At 40.7% G+C, this 18,025-nt stretch overlaps 2 protein-coding genes across 4 annotated transcripts; one reads left to right on the top strand and one right to left on the bottom strand.

Annotated features, from left to right (window-relative positions):
• Nucleotides 1–358: 358 nt before the first annotated feature.
• On the bottom strand, nucleotides 359–2,035 carry PPP1CA_1 (Serine/threonine-protein phosphatase PP1-alpha catalytic subunit; the record flags this gene model as incomplete). Of its 2 annotated transcripts, XM_012939252.3 has the most annotated exons (6): nucleotides 1,964–2,035; nucleotides 1,553–1,915; nucleotides 1,413–1,517; nucleotides 1,157–1,380; nucleotides 983–1,117; nucleotides 846–944 (listed from the first exon to the last, which is right to left on the bottom strand). In XM_012939252.3, the coding sequence occupies exons 1-6, from the start codon at nucleotides 2,016–2,018 to the stop codon at nucleotides 846–848; spliced, it is 981 nt and encodes a 326-aa protein (XP_012794706.2). In that variant the 5' UTR covers nucleotides 2,019–2,035. The 2 variants fall into 2 exon arrangements, with proteins under 2 accessions (XP_051069037.1, XP_012794706.2); XM_051213093.1 differs by having other exon boundaries at nucleotides 359–944; nucleotides 983–1,380.
• Nucleotides 2,036–15,107: 13,072 nt separating this feature from the next.
• Nucleotides 15,108–18,022, top strand: EMC3_1 (ER membrane complex subunit 3). Of its 2 annotated transcripts, XM_012939250.3 has the most exons (6): nucleotides 15,108–15,459; nucleotides 17,095–17,243; nucleotides 17,280–17,337; nucleotides 17,368–17,461; nucleotides 17,497–17,686; nucleotides 17,721–18,022. In XM_012939250.3, exons 2-6 carry the CDS (start codon nucleotides 17,095–17,097, stop codon nucleotides 17,962–17,964), a joined length of 735 nt encoding a protein of 244 aa, XP_012794704.2. In that variant the 5' UTR covers nucleotides 15,108–15,459; the 3' UTR covers nucleotides 17,965–18,022. The 2 variants fall into 2 exon arrangements, with proteins under 2 accessions (XP_012794704.2, XP_051069038.1); XM_051213094.1 differs by having other exon boundaries at nucleotides 15,108–17,461.
• Nucleotides 18,023–18,025: the final 3 nt, after the last annotated feature.

Here is an 18,025-nt window from a genome sequence, read left to right on the forward strand (position 1 = left end):
CAGACGCAACGTTTTCGTTCGACCTCTCCAAGCTTTCTTTCAACCTAATCATACACTAACAAAACCACGCATCAGGGTATGCGGTGGTCGGGCATGATTGTAGCTTTTCAGTCGAAGTGGTATTGGCTGGGTTTATACATATGTTATTGAAATCTAAAATATCTGTCTAAAATTTCAGTATACCTTCAGATGACAATGACAGAAGGGAATCGACGACAGTTTGACGAATAAACATCATGGTGAGGTTACGGAATTCTATGAAAACGCCAAATTGTGGCAGCTAACAAACTGAAGACTTAAAATACGACTTTAAATGGGAGCATATCGAGCGTTGGGTACCAAAATAACGAAACAAGTGTAAGACTTCATAATTTGTATTTATACAGACATCTTAATGGAACTAATAGGAAAACGTTTGTGATGCGCATAACGATGAAAAGCTAATCGATGACAAAATGAGGTAAGTACAATGAAAATACGGTGCCTACATTTTCAAATACAACATATGGAGATTATTGTACAATGATAAGCATAAGTTAACAATAGGGCAGAGATGTCTGTACATTATTTTATGTTGAACATAACCAGATGGAGGCAAAACAGAAAGATTTTGTGCGTTAAAATTTGCAAGTAGAGAAAAGCATGAAATTTAAAACATTAAATTATAAGATCTTAACCATAACGTAGCAAGAGTGAAGTAAATAAAGGACATAAATAACATATATTCATCAAGTTGCTGAATATCTAACGTCTGAGGACTGTACATTTTAAAAAACATTACCAAGTTACTGGTTCGCATTGTGTTCCACGGACCCTGGAAACTAGTACAATGATATGGTGGAAATTCATTTGTCTTCGAGTTTAGAGTTTCTTGGAGGAGTAACAGGCCATCCGGAATTGAGAGATCGAAAGTTGAACTTTTTCTTATCTGCGGGTTTTAATATCTATGTGCAATGGTGAAAAAAGTTTACAAATTTCTCACCTGAAAGGAACAAGTAAGGGTTTCGTCAACAGACATCATAGCCCCTGCGTTGTCGAATTCTCCACAATAGTTTGGAGCAGAAAATAGAGTTACGAGCTGGCGTTTGGCAAAAAACTCGTAACCATCTTCTACGACCTAGAAAATTTAAGTAGTTATTATGGAGTTTAACCTTACCTGATGTGCTCTGCAGATGAGGTCTAACTCGTGACTGTGAAGGAACTTGGTGACAATATCTGCACCAAACGTATAACTCACACCACGGTCATTCTCTCCCCATCCAGTAATGTCTTTATCCGGATCGGACCAAAGTAGGTCACACAGTAAACCTTGTTCCGGGACATCGGTTGGGCGCATAATTCTACGGATTTGCTCCATGGAGTGGAGGTCAGGGGAGAGGCCTACGTATTTACAAATATAGGTTATGACCTACCACCATGGCAACAAAAGATTTTTTCATCCACTATGGCGACTATTGGCAAGCAGTTGAAGCAATCAGTGAACGTCTTCCATAACTTTATGTTGTACCTCCGCTTGCCTGCATAATAAAATTAATTCAAATGGTCTGCTTACATTCGTCGTAAAAGCCGTATATGCGATTGATTGATGCGCACTCATGATTTCCACGGAGAAGGAAAAAGTTTTCGGGATATTTTATTTTATAAGCCAGTAAAAGACAAATTGTCTCGAGGGATTGTTTGCCACGATCAACGTAGTCACCCAAGAATAAATAATTCGCGTCTGGTGGAAAGCCTCCATACTCGAACAAACGGAGGAGGTCATAATACTGTCCGTGAATATCGCCACAAATCTTAAGTGGTGCCTCGAGTTCCAGCAGAATGGGCTGTCGAAGGAAAATTTCCCTTGACTTCAGAGCTAGGCCCCTTATTTCTGCTTCGGATAATTGCACATTCTTTCCAGGACGAGACCCACGGACTATGCAGTGCACAAAACATATGTAAATTGAAATTTATCACGAAATACCTTCTAAAAGCCTCGATATCAAACTGTCGATATTTAGCTTGTCCGATTCAGCCATAAATCACCAGCATAAATGACCTTCACGTACGATCTAATTAGTCAGTGATTTAAAATAACCTATGCAATGTCCAATATCTTTGACACAAGCTTTTATAAACTGATTTATTTTTTTGCGATCGCTTCGTGCTGCTTCAGCAGGGTTTCGAGTGTTCAGTAATACCCAGTAGGTGGGAGTCTAGCCCCTCACCTGTACTAATTCCAGTCAGCTTTGTAATTATTTGTGGATCTATATATCTTGTAGTTTGAGCAAGTACGTTCTTATCATGGTGGTAAATATTCTGGATGCCAGAAATAATCCCATTGCTGAATAGAAGGTTGGCTAATTGTGGCGCGAAAATAACAAAGTGCTGATTTGAATGCTAGAGATTATTGTCTCAAGAATAAATAAATTAGTTAATTGGTAATGTGTACGAAGAAGGGATTAAAAGAATGGGTGGGCAAACGATTTTGATGATGGGAGACATCGAAAGTAGATGCCTGTTATGCGGCAACGGTAACCGTGGTAATTTATGAGACATGCACCAGACAGCTGGGTGATTACATGTTTGTCAAGTCACCCCTCAAATCTGTCCAGTGATGGAGCTGTGGCCACTCCGGCTAGAATGCATGCAACTAATAGTGAAAAAAATCAGGAAGGTTCTTGGGTGTCCGCTCTTTGGTGTGCAATCTTCGGAGTTGACCCGAGGGGCGTGGTGATAGTGTTCTGGCGATATGCTCGTGTTGGGGTGGACTGACATGCTTAATGTGTTGTTTGCCAGGTCGCCCTATGTTCTCCTGTAGCCCAGAGAGAATAGTCCCAGGTACTGGGTCCTTCTTCATAAGGTTTATGTTGTAGCCCTATCATCCACTTGATTGGCCGTCTCTTTACTTGGTCTAAGAGATTTACATCTCTTTTGAAGAAAGAGGCATGAAACGATGTCGTGAAATTCAAGGTGTGGCTGTGAGTATATTTTAAATAGTGTTAGAAACAACTCTTGGGCTATTGAACCAAGTTATCTTTGCACAGAGTATGGAGATGCATTTGCCTTGTCTGCACCTTTTATGTAGTTGGAGATGGTGTCTAAGTTCTACATGGTTGCAAGAGCGAGATCACTCTATAGGGAGGCAAACGGGAGCAGATTTTCATATAGGGTGTAAGCGCTTTGTGCCAAATGAGGCAGAATGCTCATGATGTGACATTTACAAGCTTGCGTTTTTACTCATTGTATATTACCATATAACTTCTCCTGTAGCTCTTCTAGGGTTACTGCTGGTCCCAAGCGTGGGTAAAAGAGGAGGGTCGAGCATGAGTTCAGCAGCCCCATCCCATAGAAAACAACTTTGCTAAGAAAACAGTAGCCAGAATGAACTAATCAAACAACTTGAAATCTGTCTTAGAAGTTGAAGAAAGTATTATGGTGCCTCATGAAGACAGCTGAGGTTTTTCGGAAGTCACGAGGCTATGCTCGTTCTAACAACCAGGGTAACAACTAATATCGGCATGTGGAATGTTCGGACAGGTTGGCGAACCAGGTGGAACAATCAAATAGCAACGGAAATGAAGAGATACAGCTTGACACTTCCCGGGATCATTGAAACCCATTGGACCCAATCCGGACAGAAAATGTTAGATTAGGGAGATACGCTGCTGTACTCTGTTCACGGAATAGAAAATGCTTCGCACACTCAGAGAGTTGCTCTGGTACTATCCAAAGAAGCACGTAATGCACTTATCGGGTTTTAATTTCATGGACCCATAATCATCAAAGCATCTGTGATGGCGTCCAGCGCTAACCACATAATCCTTAAAGCTGAACACAAGACAGCTGAGAAATATATATCCAACATTTAACGCGGAGAAAGTCGTAACAATGGAGAAAGCGGGAAGCATTAATTCAATTGATTCAATCCAATTGAACGGCATGGTTCAGCCTTGCAGGCGTGGCCATTCTTGTGTAACTTGTCACTTTCATCCATATTAAATAAATTGTTGTATCTCCAGCCTAAATGTACTCATTGTATTGGTGATTGCTACGGTACGATTAGTCAGTGTAGACAGTGATGTGACTTCCACGTAAGATCTTATATATTAGATAGTTACATCATGACAAATCTACAATGTTAGGATTAGGTCTATTATTAGAGCAGTACTAATAACGAAGTTGACTATAATAACACACATCTTTAAGAAAAAAGACCAAAGTTGGAATGGACAATATCGCCTATGGAGATATCATCAGACAACATGGACTGACTGGAAGAAGTGGACGAGAATGATAACAGGTTTGCAGATTTGTAGGGGTCATAGTATTCCCTCACAAACACATGCACAAAGCTACATAGGTTTCACCGGATCACACTACAGATAATCAGACCAGTCATAGGTACATCAGCAAAATATTCGGAAGGACAATAGAAGACGTGAGAACCAGGAGAGGAGCTGATATAGCTTCCGATCACCACCTGGTGGTTGCCAAGAGGAAACTGAGGCTAAAGAAATACTGGAAAACTGGAGAAGCAGCTTTACAAGGGTTCGATACAGCCACCCTTCGAGATACTAAAAAAATCGACGGATTTAGGATAGCTCTCAACAACAGGTTCCAAGCCCTACATGATCTACTCAAAGAAGAAACTACTATTGGGGACAATTGGAAAGGGATCAAAGGAGCACTAACCTCAATATGTCAGTAGGTACTAGGGCCAAAGAATCCTCATAATGAGGAGTGAGCCTCTACGAAGTCCCGAGACAGAATACAAGAAAGGAAGAACAATAAGGCGGCAATTAACATCATCCGACCAAGAACAAAGTCAAAGCACAAACTGAATATACAGAGGCAAACAAGCAAGCGAAGAAAAGCATTAGAGCCGACAAGTAGGACTGTGTGAAAAACCTAGTAACGACGGTGGAAAAAGCTGAAAGAGAAGGAAATATGAAAGAACTATGACATAAAGAAGAAACTAGCAGGGAAAAATGACAAACCAGAGAGACTGGTCAAGGACAAAGAAGGAAAGCTAATCACTGAGATTCAGGAACAGAGAAAAAGGTGGATAGAAGACTGAAGAATTCTTAAATGGGTCACCTCTATTGAATCCGCCGGGCATCAACGTAGCACCTATGAACCTTCCAATAACTGTCACCCCACCAATGATCGGAGGAATCAGGACGGCCATCAGACAAATAAGGAGTAGGAAAGAAGCTGGAGTGAGAATATGTCACCCGAAGCACTGAAGTCAGACATAGAAGCAACTGCAAAAGTGCTACAGGTTCTATTTGAGAAAATTTAAGAAGGATGAGTGCCAGCAGACTGGAAAGAAGGACACCTCATCAATATACCAGAGAAAGGCGTTCTGAGCAAATATGAGGGCTATAAAGGCAACACACTATTATCAGTACCAAGAAAAGTTTTCAACATAATGTTATTGAACCAGATGTAAGATTCAGTGGGCGTTCAGCTTTAAGATCAACAGGCTGGATTCGGTAAGGATCAGTGGTGCACAGACCGGATCTTGACAATATTAATCATCGTTGAACAATCAGTCGAATGGAACTCGCCACTATATGATAACGTCCCTGACTATGGGAAGGCTTTTGACAGTTTGGATAAGATGCAAACTTCTATAACACTATGGTATGCCTGGGAAGATCGTAAACATCATCGAGAGTTCTTACGACGGACTACACTGAAGATACGTTCATGGAAGACAGTTGACAGATGCATTCCAAGTGAGAACCAGAGTCAGACAATGCTGCCAACTCTCGCCTCCCTTCTGGTGGTTAACTGGATTTCGAAGACGTCTATATCTGACGGGAACCACTGAATACAACGGACAACGTGGACTTCACAGACGGCCTGGCCTTTCTATTCCACACGCACGAACAAATCCAGGTCAAGACAACCAGTTTAGGAGAGGCCTTTGCACCAGTAGGCCTCATCATACACAAGGGAAAAAGTAACATCCTCAAATACGACACAGTACACTAACGAAATCACACTTGGTGGATAAGCTCTGGAAGAGGTGGAGACTTCCAAGTACCAGGTGTGCATTACTGATGAACGAGGCGGATCTGATGCAGATGTAAGGGGCGAGGATTGGCAAAGCGAGGGCAGTATACCAACAATTGAAGAACATATGGAACTCAAAACATATGTCAAACAATATCAAAGTCAGAATCTTCGGTACGGACATCAAGGCAGTTCTACTGCGTGGAGCTGAAACTTGGAAAACTTTAGTGCGGGTGAGTACTCCCCAGTCTATTGTTAGAAGAAATCCAAAGCGAGGTTACCTTTCCAAACATACAAGGGCTTTCAAAAGTCAAACAAACAATAATAATTGAATTTATCCACACCCCACTGCACAAGCTAGTAGCTATAAGGACCCAGTAGTAAAGTGAACAACGCGATGGTATTTGAGGCGAACGGTACTTGGTTCGAGTCCCAGAGTGAACATCTATTCAGAGATGCAGATATCTCCATATGTTGAGTCCCAAATGGGACGAAACGCGAGGCCGGGACTCCACTACTAGCCAATATCAAGGCAATATCGAGGAACATATACCAATAAGAGAGTGATCAATTTCAGCCCTAAACATCAGTGGGAAGATTCAAATAAACAGGTGTTTTTGGTCAGCTACAAACCAGTCAACAGAAGTTGAAACAGAACTACCACAAACACCACAAAAAAGTACAGGTACTTATAAACAATTGTCTACGCAAGATACTCAGTGTTCGTTGACCGCATACCATTATTATCAACCCAATGTGAGAAGGAGCGAATCAGCTTCTAGTCGAAGAGAAAATTAGGAAACGATGTTGGAAGTGGATAGGATATACATTACAGAAATCATCAAACCACATGACAAAGCAAGCGCTAAACCGGAATCCCTAAGGGAAAAGGAAAAGAGGAAGACCGAAGAACACATGGCGTCGAGGATTGAGAACAGACATCAAAATAATGGACAGTGACCGAAAACAACGAAAAATGATTGCCCAGGACAGAGTCCGATTGAGAATCCTGGTGAGCGGCATATGCTGCTCCACGGGGGGTAGCAGGTGTAAGTGAATGATTGAGTAATTAATACTGCCATATCTTGAATTACTGTTAAGTTCTTTCGAAGCCCAGGTCAATTTTTTGCGTTTTGTAGACCTCCAGATCTTCACGTCATTTGCATAGACTAGTACCGCTAAGAAAATTTTATCCATAAGGTCATTAAGAGGTCAGGAAAGGAAGTGGACTGAATATAGCCCCTGTGAAACTCCTTGTGTTAAGAATTGCCAGGTGTCCTGTACTCTATTCACCTTGGTACGAAACATACTGTTCTCCAGGAGGTTTTGAATCCAGGATAAAAGTGGCTCCGTGAAACCCAGCTTTGTGATTTATTGTGAGGAGTATGTGTGGTACTGCATGGAACACTTTTACGAAGTCAAACAATATTTCATGGACATGTAGTGATATTGTTTCTAACCATATGATCTTCGAAGCTGAGCATGAGATAACTGAGAAAATTCGTATCCAACATTTAGCACGGATAGAAGGTCAGCTACGGTGAACGCGAGAACAGTTCATCGAAATGCCATGACTCGGTCACGTAGGCGCCACGACTATAACCTCTTGCTTTTTTATCAAATATATTACTATATTTTAAGCTCATATTTGTTCGTCAGAAATGCTATTTATATTACTGGTGGTCAGGAGTCAGTGTATACTATATGACTTTCATATAAGAGCTTATGGATTAGATAGTCACGTCATAACAAATCTGCAGTTTGGGGATTAGGTCTGTAACTATAGTAGTACTAATACCGAAGTAGACCATGATTCTACAAACCTGTGTCATTTGGCCTCTTCAGGTCGTCTAGCTATCCCATTATATGAGGATGTTGGTCTCGCAGGACCTGTCTTTCCTGAACCGGTGTTGAGTTTCACGGAGGATGATGTTTTTATTCATTTATTCCCTCATTTGTTCGTTGAAAAGTCCTCCCGTTACCTTTAACAGCATGGGGGTAATTTGACCAGTCTATAAAAGGCCGAGTCTCTTTTTTCCTTTCTTTGAAGATTGGAGAAAGGCCTACTACCATTCTCTTGACGGTTGATGAGAATCTAGTGAGCGTATGAGCAGGTCACAAACTGGCTACTTTTGTCGAATTTGCCGGTGCTTGTTAGGCATCCGTTGTCTTAACAACTTTTTGTTTATTTGCCAATTGTTATAAAGTTGACTAAGGATAGTGTGTGGAGTGGTGTCGCATGAAATTTTCCAGGGTGTTATTTAATAAACTATATTTCCGTGAAAAGTCTTCTAGACTTTGAGAATGATTGTGGATATACCATTTGGAAACTAGGTAAAACAATATAACAGATGTGAATTTTGTGTTGTGTGATATATGTACTAACTGATAATTACTTTGTACTTGATCGAACTTTCATTACGAACTCAAAGTATAGTACATCCAGTTTTGCTTATCTAGTTTTACCTGCATTAAATTGCTTTATATCAGAAATTATTAGTTAGCAAATCAGAATGAATACTTTGATTCATCATAGTTGGTTATAGGAAAGAGCTCAAGGTCAGGGAAAATCTTATGGAGCACGTTGGTTGAAAAACCCAGTCATTGTTGAGTCGTAGCGATTATGTCACGTTCCACTCAGGATTTCTGGAGGGATTTTCTCAAACTTAGGGTTGACGTTTGATTTCAAATACTCTGACAAGCAATTATAATTGTCGAGAAATATGGAATTTTGAAAAATCTTCATTTCACAGGCAGTCTGAGTGAAGGAACTTGAGGGAACTATGAAAATGATCACACGTTTAGTAGCTTACAATCACATTCATTTAATACATAGGTTCTAAGAAGAAATATTAAAATTGTTATCTTATTACTGTGAGTCTAGTAGTATATCTAATCATCCGGAAGTCAACGATGTGTTGGTGGCCATTTGATAGTGAAATATATGGGACTAAGTGTGGTCTTAAGTAAGGGCATCTATATAGTTGCGAGCACATTGACTACTTAATTGCAGGCCTTCTAAGATAAATGAATACGATGCTAACACAGTACTGAGTAAAAGAAAACGAACCAAGTCTAAAGGAAAGCCACCTAATAGTATATTGTTATCGAAATAATACAACGTGAGGGTTAGTTCGTAAATAAATAACTAGGATAAAGATGTAACCACCAAAAAAGGTTGGATTAACAGTTATTTTACAGGTTGTTACTACGTATTCTTCCTGGAATAGGATGGCATGGCAGTAAGTGCAAAATATGGGAAACAATAATCATTTGACACTAATGTTTTTGTCACAGTTACTGTACAACTTTAGACAATGAGCAACTAACGCTCAATTTTTCCAGGTTCAGACATCCCCAGAGAAGAATTAAATGAGTTACATATGTAGTTTGCAATGCATCAGATGGACTAATTTACACCCTGAAGTTTCGAAATTAAGTCCGTTGTTATCTGCTCAACTCTGAAGTCCATTAGGGTTCATCTGAAACGTCAGCTAATCATCTTTGTTTCGAATTGATCTCCAAAGTATTACCACGTTAGCGAAGAAGAAAATTAGATCACTATATGTTTCGTAAGCTTAACGCATTAATTCACACCAAAACGAATTCTAATGAGAACCAGATATGTTCATTAACAGCCATCAAACTAGATAAAAAGCCTAAACACAGTCTTACATCTGGAGTCAAAAGAATTTTCCGAAATACAGTACAAAAATATTTAAGTTACACACAGAATATGTTCTTTCCACACTCTGCACGATTTTCACACCAAATGTTGCAAACTGATATCCTTCTTTAGAAAAAGCAAGCGCTCTCAGCACATCGGATATTTTCTATTGAAATATTCAAGATATTCATGATATTGATGATGTCACAGGTATTCAGTGTTTGACAACGCTTCTACCAGTAACACCTTCTAATATATTTCGTTCCCACCAAGAGAAATCAAAAGACAGAGTCGAGGAGATCGGAAGAGTATATTTGACGTTGGCCAATATATCGGAATTCTCTGATCTAATCTGGCTAGCGATTGCGGTTGATGCTGAGCACGGCGTTACCACACGTGATCTGGTGCGGATGTCTGACCGAGCGCCTTCAGCTAGATGAGTCCACTTAAACATATGGTCAGCATCCAATGTCGAAAACTTACAGAGCTATTTATTTTGGGGATTTATTTACCGCTACAGATCACTCCCCCCCTAGTGGGGCAGTGACGACCCTAAGACGTGGCCAGCCAGAAGTTTAAACCCAACGAGTTTGTCGTTGGTAAACACTCTTCTGATAGCTTACTAAGTGTAGCAGCGTCTGGTCGTCTTTCCTTACTATATGGGACCGAGGTACAACATAGTAAAAAAAGAAAATGTACAATGAAACTTTCAGCTCCTCATAAACGTCATCGTTCTTTTCCAGCCGTCCTGGAAAAGAAAAAAGAAAATGTAAGTGCATGTCGAAATACACTCGTATGTGCGTAAAAACACAATGTCGGCGAAAAAAATGGAAAATAAACTCATGTACACGTAATTTCGTTAAAAAAGATTTATAATGTTTTTTTGTTTGTTTTTTTTAATAAAAATATAAATATATAAACATATTAGAATTGTTCTTTTTAAAATATATTGTATATTGTAAAAAGAAAGATCGAGATAATATAAAATGTCGAGCAGTGTCTTACGTGCAATAGTCGTTTAAATGTTCTGGAAATCTAACTCTTCTTCCAGAACGCTTCGTTTTAAGTTTATTTTCAGATACATTCGGAGTATCATCGCTAGTGTTGGTTGTCGGTTGAGGAATTATGAGTGGAGTCGTGTCGTTCGATTGTACCGAAGGAAAATCGACGTAGATAGGATTTCCTTCTAAATACGCTGCTTTTAAGCGATCGATGCTGATGCTATCGTTTGTTCCGTTCTTATCGACTATATAGTACTTAGATTCACGTTGAAGAACTTTGAAGGGTCCTTCGTATGCTGATTCGAATGGTCGTCGATGCGAGTCTCGACGAACGAAAACGTGTGTACTATATCGTAAGTCAGGTTGAACGAAAACATCGGTTGATTGTGGTCGAGTGGAAGCAGGTTTAACTGAACGCATTGCGTTTGTAAGACGACGGAAAAGATCAGATTCAAACTGACGTCCGCGGTCTGTGGTGATGGTTGAAGGGCAGCCGAAGTTTGCTACCCATCGTTCGACGTAGGCGCGAGCCACTGTTTCAGCAGTGATGTCCTTGATAGGTACTGCTTCTGGCCATCGAGTGAAACGGTCTACGCAGGTTAAGAGGTAAGAGTATCCATTTGAATCTGGTAAAGGTCCTACCAAATCCAGATGAACATGGTCGAAACGAGCATCGGGAGTTTTAAACGAGCCTAAGGGACATTTATTGTGTCTGATAACCTTAGATTTTTGGCAGCTTACACAGGAGCGTGCCCACTCCCTCACGTCTTTATTCATTCCAGGCCAGCAAAACCGTTCTGCTATAAGCTTGATGGTTGCACGAACACCTGGATGAGAAAGTTTGTGCAATGTATTGAAGACATTGCGTCGATAATGTTTCGGAACGATTGGGCGATCCCTACCTGTAGATGCGTCACAAAGTAGGGTTTCCTTACCTGTTCCCATCTGTTTGATGCGTAGTTTAAGTGTTGTGGACGATAACTCGTGCTGAAGATCACTGACTTCTTTTTGAAGCTGGGCGAGTTTAAGAAGGTCGATTCCTTGGAAACTGTTCAAGGAAGTTATGCGAGATAAAGCGTCTGCAACTACATTGTTTGCTCCAGAGATGTGTTGAATGTCTGAAGTAAACTGCGAAATGTAGTCCAGTTGTCGAGACTCACGGGGAGAGTACTTGTCTGAAGGAGAGCTTAACGAGAAAGTGAGCGGTTTATGGTCCGTGAAAAGAGTGAATTCACGGCCTTCGATATAGTGTTGGAAATGCCGTACAGCACAATACATAGCTAGGAGTTCCCTAACGAATGTGCTGTACCTCGATTCGGTGTCCAGCAACCTTCTAGAGAAAAATGCCAATAATTGCTAGGAGTTGTTAACCCATTGTTGTAAGACTCCTCCGATTGCCGAGTCGGATGCGTCTACTGCGATACTAATGGGTGCTTCGGTGTCCTGATGTGCGAGCATTGTTGCTTTAGCAATCAGTTCCTTAACTGTGGAGAATGCTTTTCTTGCGGTGTCGTCCAAATTGATGGATTTCGCATTTCCACGGAGTTAGTCGGTAAGAGGTTTCATAAGTAATGCGCATTTCGGTACTAACCGTCTATAGAAACTTACGAGGCCGTTAAACGTTCGTAATTGCTTGACGGTGGTCGGTTCTGGGTAATCCAGAATTGCCGCCACTTTGGTCCTAAGGAGTCGAATGCCTTGAGCATCTATAGTGTGTCCTAGGAAGTTTAATGAGTCGGTTACGAATTGGCATTTCTGAACGTTAACAGTAATGCCATGTTTTTGTAGTCGTTCGAAAACAAGATCCAGATGCTTGAGATGTGTTTTTGTCTGTCCGAACTTGCGATTAGACAGTCGTCAACATACGCATGTACGAAGTTGAGACCTCGAAAAACGTCGTCTATGAATCTTTGGAATGTTTGAGCAGCATTTCGTAGACCGAAAGGCATTCGCGAAAATTCATAGAGTCCGAAGGGAATTATGATAGCTGTTTTCGGTATGTCGTCAGTAGCCATAGGGATTTGGTTATACGCTTTAACCAAGTCGATTTTCGAAAAGACAGTTGTACCTTTCAAGGTAGCTGTCAAATCGTGAATGTGAGGCAACGGGTAACGATCGGGAATGGTTTTCGCGTTCAATCGCCGATAGTCACCAGTTGGACGCCAATCGTGGCTGTCATTTTTAGGGACCATGTGCAACGGAGATGCATATGGGCTACTTGACGGTCGTATGATTCCTAAGTCTATTATATGGTCGAACTCGTTTTTCGCTAACCTTAGCTTTTCGGGAGCTAGTCGTCGTGCTTTAGAAAATACAGGTGGTCCTGTAGTCGTGATGTGATGTGTAACGTTGCTGGTTACACACGGTAATCTCGGTTGCGTTTGTTGTATCCCAGGGTACTTATCGAGTAGTGGTTGATAGAGTGGGTCTATCATATGCTTAATTGTGACTGGGGATAATCTGCAACCAGTAAAAGAAGTTACGCAAACGGATAAATTAGTGTTTCCGTCTACTAGCCTCCGTTTGCGCGTATCGATGATCAGATTTTGATGTTGTAGAAGGTCCATACCAATGATTGGCATAGAAAAATCTACAACAACGAAGATCCAGTGAATGGGCTTGCGTAAACCCACGTTAAGGTAAACGTACCTCTTTCCATACGTAGCGATCGGTTTTCCGTTTGCCGCCTGTAAGTTTAGGGTCGATTCGTGAAGTCGGTCGTTGGAATTCGCCGGGAGAACGCTAACTTCTGCGCCAGTGTCGACGAGGTAGCGAACTCTCGTTGTCACATCTGTGACGTATAACAGATGGCTATGTTCGCCGGCTACGGTTGCCGTTAACGCGTGCCGGCTCGGAAGTTTCCCGAATTGTTTTTCGAATCAGTCGGTTACGTGTTGGGAAAATTGCAGGGTTTTCTGCAATTTCTGGAAGACTTTCCATACTGGTTATGATACCAGCACCAGTCGGGGTTATCCGTCATTCGTGGTCTAGAGACAGATCGCTTACGTGGAGTTCGCGATCTCTTACAGTCGGTACGAAGACTAAGATAACATGTGAGTGTGTGACATAACTCGGTTATGTCATTCTGAGTCGTTTGAGGCTTTTTTTGACTGAAAATACCTCGGTAGTAGAGGATTTCGTAATTTCTAAGATACGATCGGCAGATGCAGCCAGTTCGTCTAAGGCGTTGTTTTGAAACGACTCCAGAACCGCTCGCACCTGTTGGGGAAGTTTGGACAAGAAGAGTTGTTTGAATAGGCCTTCGTCGAAAGTTCTTGGGCCTATTACCTCTCTCATCCGTTGCAACATGTCCGTCGCAGAACCGTGTCGCAGGTCGATGTTATTGAAGAGTTGATCTAACCTTTGTCAATCGGTTAGGTCTCCTCGTTTAAGAATCGAGCGTTTTAAGATTTCGTAAGGATCGGAAACATCACTAGTAAACATACTAGGTGTTACGTACCTGCTGAATTCGCGCGGTAGTGCCTTGACTACTGCGAGGAATTGTGCACGTGTGTCGATCACGCCGTGCTCGGAGAAGTCGGCTTCTGCGTAGCAGAACCAGGCTTCGATGTTGTCGGGCCAGAAAGGCATCAGTTGAAACGAAATTGGGGACAAGGTCTTAAGCTTGAGTACTTTAGATGTCTGTTCAGTCATGATGAAATATGAAGTACGATAATGAACGAGGGGAAAATATATATATATCCAAGAAAAAACACGAAAAAAAATCACAATGTTTAAAAAAAAATTAAAAAAATAAGGCAATGATATATAAAAAATCCCAAAAAGTAACAGACTCACAGTTGCAATTAGGTGTACCAGATCACGTCGGGTTCACCAATGATGATGTCACAGGTATTCAGTGTTTGACAACGCTTCTACCAGTAACACCTAATGTATTTCGTTCCCACCAAGAGAAATCAAAAGACAGAGTCGAGGAGATCGGAAGAGTATATTTGGCGATGACCAATATATCGGAATTCTCTGATCTAATCTGGCTAGCGATTGCGGTTGATGTTGAGCACGGCGTTACCACACGTGATCTGGTGCGGATGCCTGACCGAGCGCCTTCAGCTAGATGAGTCCACTAAAACATATGGTCAGCATCCAATGTCGAAAACTTACAGAGCTATTTATTTTGGGGATTTATTTACCGCTACAATATCAATGAAGGATGAACTTCGATAGCTGTCATTACTAGTTCGTCTGTATTCCACCAGGTAGTACCCTTAGATTTAAAGTTCAAAGAGTGAAGCTGGTTTCCAGCACATAATTCGCGAGAAGTAAAAATCCCATTGAGCGTTCACACATTTCCAAGTTCAGCTATCCTAGTTAAATTGGCACTTCACCGGACAACTACTAGCTACATTCATTGTGTAGAAATAAAAGTGTTTAACCCTTTGGTCTTCATTAAGAGGTATCTACGTACGAATTAATTGATATTGGTTTTTATAAAGTTTTATGTAAGAGCTCCATCGTGTAAGATGAGAATTACTGAGTAAAGTAGTCGGGTCAATTAATCAAGAAGCAGAAACTGAATGGCTATGGAAACTAAGTTTTATCTTTACAGATTGTACAACGTCTCTAGGCCTATGTATGCGAACAAGAGATCCGGTTCAAGTTAGTGGGTTTCCCAAAATTGGACGCTACTCAAGGTTGTGTATCGCGCCAGTGCAATAGTGTCTTCGACATAAATAATATCGCCAAACCCCGCGACACAAAGCCGTTTTTGGAAACTTTAGCTCTATCTCATAACGTTATTGTTATCGAAAAGATAGTTAATTGGTATCTGTAAGTCTACTGATCAGCAATTCGGATTAGTAGTTTAGGAGAAATCGGACTACTGTAAACCATAATTTTAATCCATCGTACTGGTCTATAAGCTTTACTTATTCATAGCTAGCAGGTGGTTGCAATAGCGTTTCTCAAAAGCCGTTCATAACTATTCTTGGTTCAGCTTTCGAAGGCCAACTAGAGGGACCCGACCGGTTTCCAAAAAACTGCAATATTTGGATGCTCATTCCTTGTGACATTGCACGTAGCTTTAAATATCCCGTCTGGCTTAATAAAAATGTTGACCGGGAGGGAATCTACCTATCCGAACACACTGGTAAGGACCCTAGTGTTCCTCAATCAACCAACAAAGGGGAAACGTGCTAGTGTCTGCTTTTTCGCCTGTCCAGGGGAAATGATACTGATTTTCCCCTCTTTGTCGCTTAGTTGTCTACCTTCCGCCTAAATTGTCTACTTTTAAAACACCATTAGCATAACCCTAAAGGTCTCCTATGTTCGCCTTTATTCCCATAACACAATAGGTCTACTTAACCATTCGTCAGTACTTATATATTCCAGGTTACTCAGCTATGTATAATACTAATCATACTCGCACTAGGCTTAAAGATGCTATGTATTCTAAAAGGACGTGTACGTGGTAGGTTAATTACATGTCAGAGTCTACGCTCATTTATCTTACTGTCACTAATCTACTGGTCGAAAGTATGTATTGAATGACAAATGTCATCTTACCATTTCCACTACAAAATTAAAACTAGCGTTAAACGATTCCCCACAATAATGTATAAGCCTCATTTAACTATGGTAAGTTGGTGAGCATTCTCAGGGTCGCTTGAACGCCGTTCATAAATCATAGTCTCGTCTTATGGAATGCCACTTTAAAATGCAGAATACCTTCTAAACTGAACTGACCCTGATTTGCAAATCTGAGGAAATCACTGAAATGCGATTGGTACGGTAGAGAACACTATGCATCAACAGGTAAAGTAGTCGTTACCAGAAAAAATCTTGAGGCAGTTTTATTAAGTACTTAGGCTTAGAAAAAAGAAAACCCTCAAAACACAACATAAACTTTATGTTAAGAGAAGAGGCAAGACTACAAGGCTGGATCCAACAAAGCTCAAATCCTTAAAAGACAGAATTGTCCTCCGTCCACAAAACGTAACGATGGTCAACGTGAAATTAGATGAGAACCGTATACTCCCACTTGTATCAGGGCAACTTTCCTATTATCAAACTTCCTTCATAAGGTTACAACAAAGGCAGTTCTACTATCCATACAGCATTAAATAGAGGAATAAACTCCTAAAAATGTAGAGATTTCTGTGATAAAGCAAATAAAACTAGTCAGCACAACAACTATGACCTTCACTGCTACTAATTTTAGATCAAAATACTGGTGGGTAATTAAAACTTGAATTACCTCCGATATGGTAATCACTTTTATTCTTATAAATCCTTTATGCTAGTTGCACCAATTGTCAACTCATTTTGTGGACTATAAGAGTTAAATCAAACCTGTTTTTGACTAGTCATACTTAGTTGCAAATCACGACACGTAAAACGATAATAATATCTAAAGAAATCAAAATAACCATTCAGTTGAGTAGTAACAAATAACTTATATTTTAGATGGCCGAACTATTTTTAGACCCATCTATTCGATCCTGGGTATTCCTTCCTCTTGTAATAATTACTTTCCTCTTTGGGGTTTTACGTCACTACATGACTATCATGTTCACCAGTGAGAAAAAGGGTGAACTTGAGAATATCGGTGATAGGTAAAGCCTTGAGTTCAACTTTCTTTACCATTCCAGTCATGCCTTAGTCCGCAGTAGACTTTTACGTGAAAATGGAAGATTCTTGCCCGCAAAAGTAAGATTTGGAAATAGATAGATACTGTAGGCTTTTAAAATGCGCAAGTATTTCTTCAACGATAAGGAGCATGGGTTTTTTAAAACACAAAAGCGAGAAAGTCCAATGAATAATCCAATGGCTGGTAAGTCTCATACACTACAACCAAGTTTCCGACAGACCCCTCAATGGCAACTGAGATGCTAAGAAGCAATGCGCTCAATATGGTTCCAATGATTGTTATTGGCAGCTGGATCAACTGGGCTTTTTCAGGCTTCTTGACCACGAAAGTTCCATTTCCACTCACTTATCGATTTAAGCCCATGCTTCAAAGGGGCTGTGAGTCGCTTACTTCTCTGGATGCATCTTGGTAAATTTTTGTTTAATAGTCGAACCGGTTTTAGGGTTAGCTCTGCATCTTGGTATTTTCTGAACATATTTGGCCTCAGAAGTATGTATGGTTTGGTACTTGGTTCGGACAACGCAGCTGATAACTCGATGATCTTGCCAGATCACCAAGTACCTACACCACAAGCTCCACAGGATATGCAAAAGGCATTCAAGGCAGAATGGGAAGCATTGGAAGTAGTCGACCATCATTGGGCTTTAGCAGACTGTGAAACAAGATTACTGAACAGATTATCTTGATGCGTTTAATTCTTCTTTAAATGTCAATATACTCTGTTTTTCGAAAGTCTTTTTGGAAAAA

The sequence above is a fragment of the Schistosoma haematobium genome, chromosome 3 (assembly GCF_000699445.3).
Source record: "Schistosoma haematobium chromosome 3, whole genome shotgun sequence".
In the NCBI taxonomy this organism is placed as follows: Eukaryota; Metazoa; Platyhelminthes; class Trematoda; order Strigeidida; family Schistosomatidae; genus Schistosoma; species Schistosoma haematobium.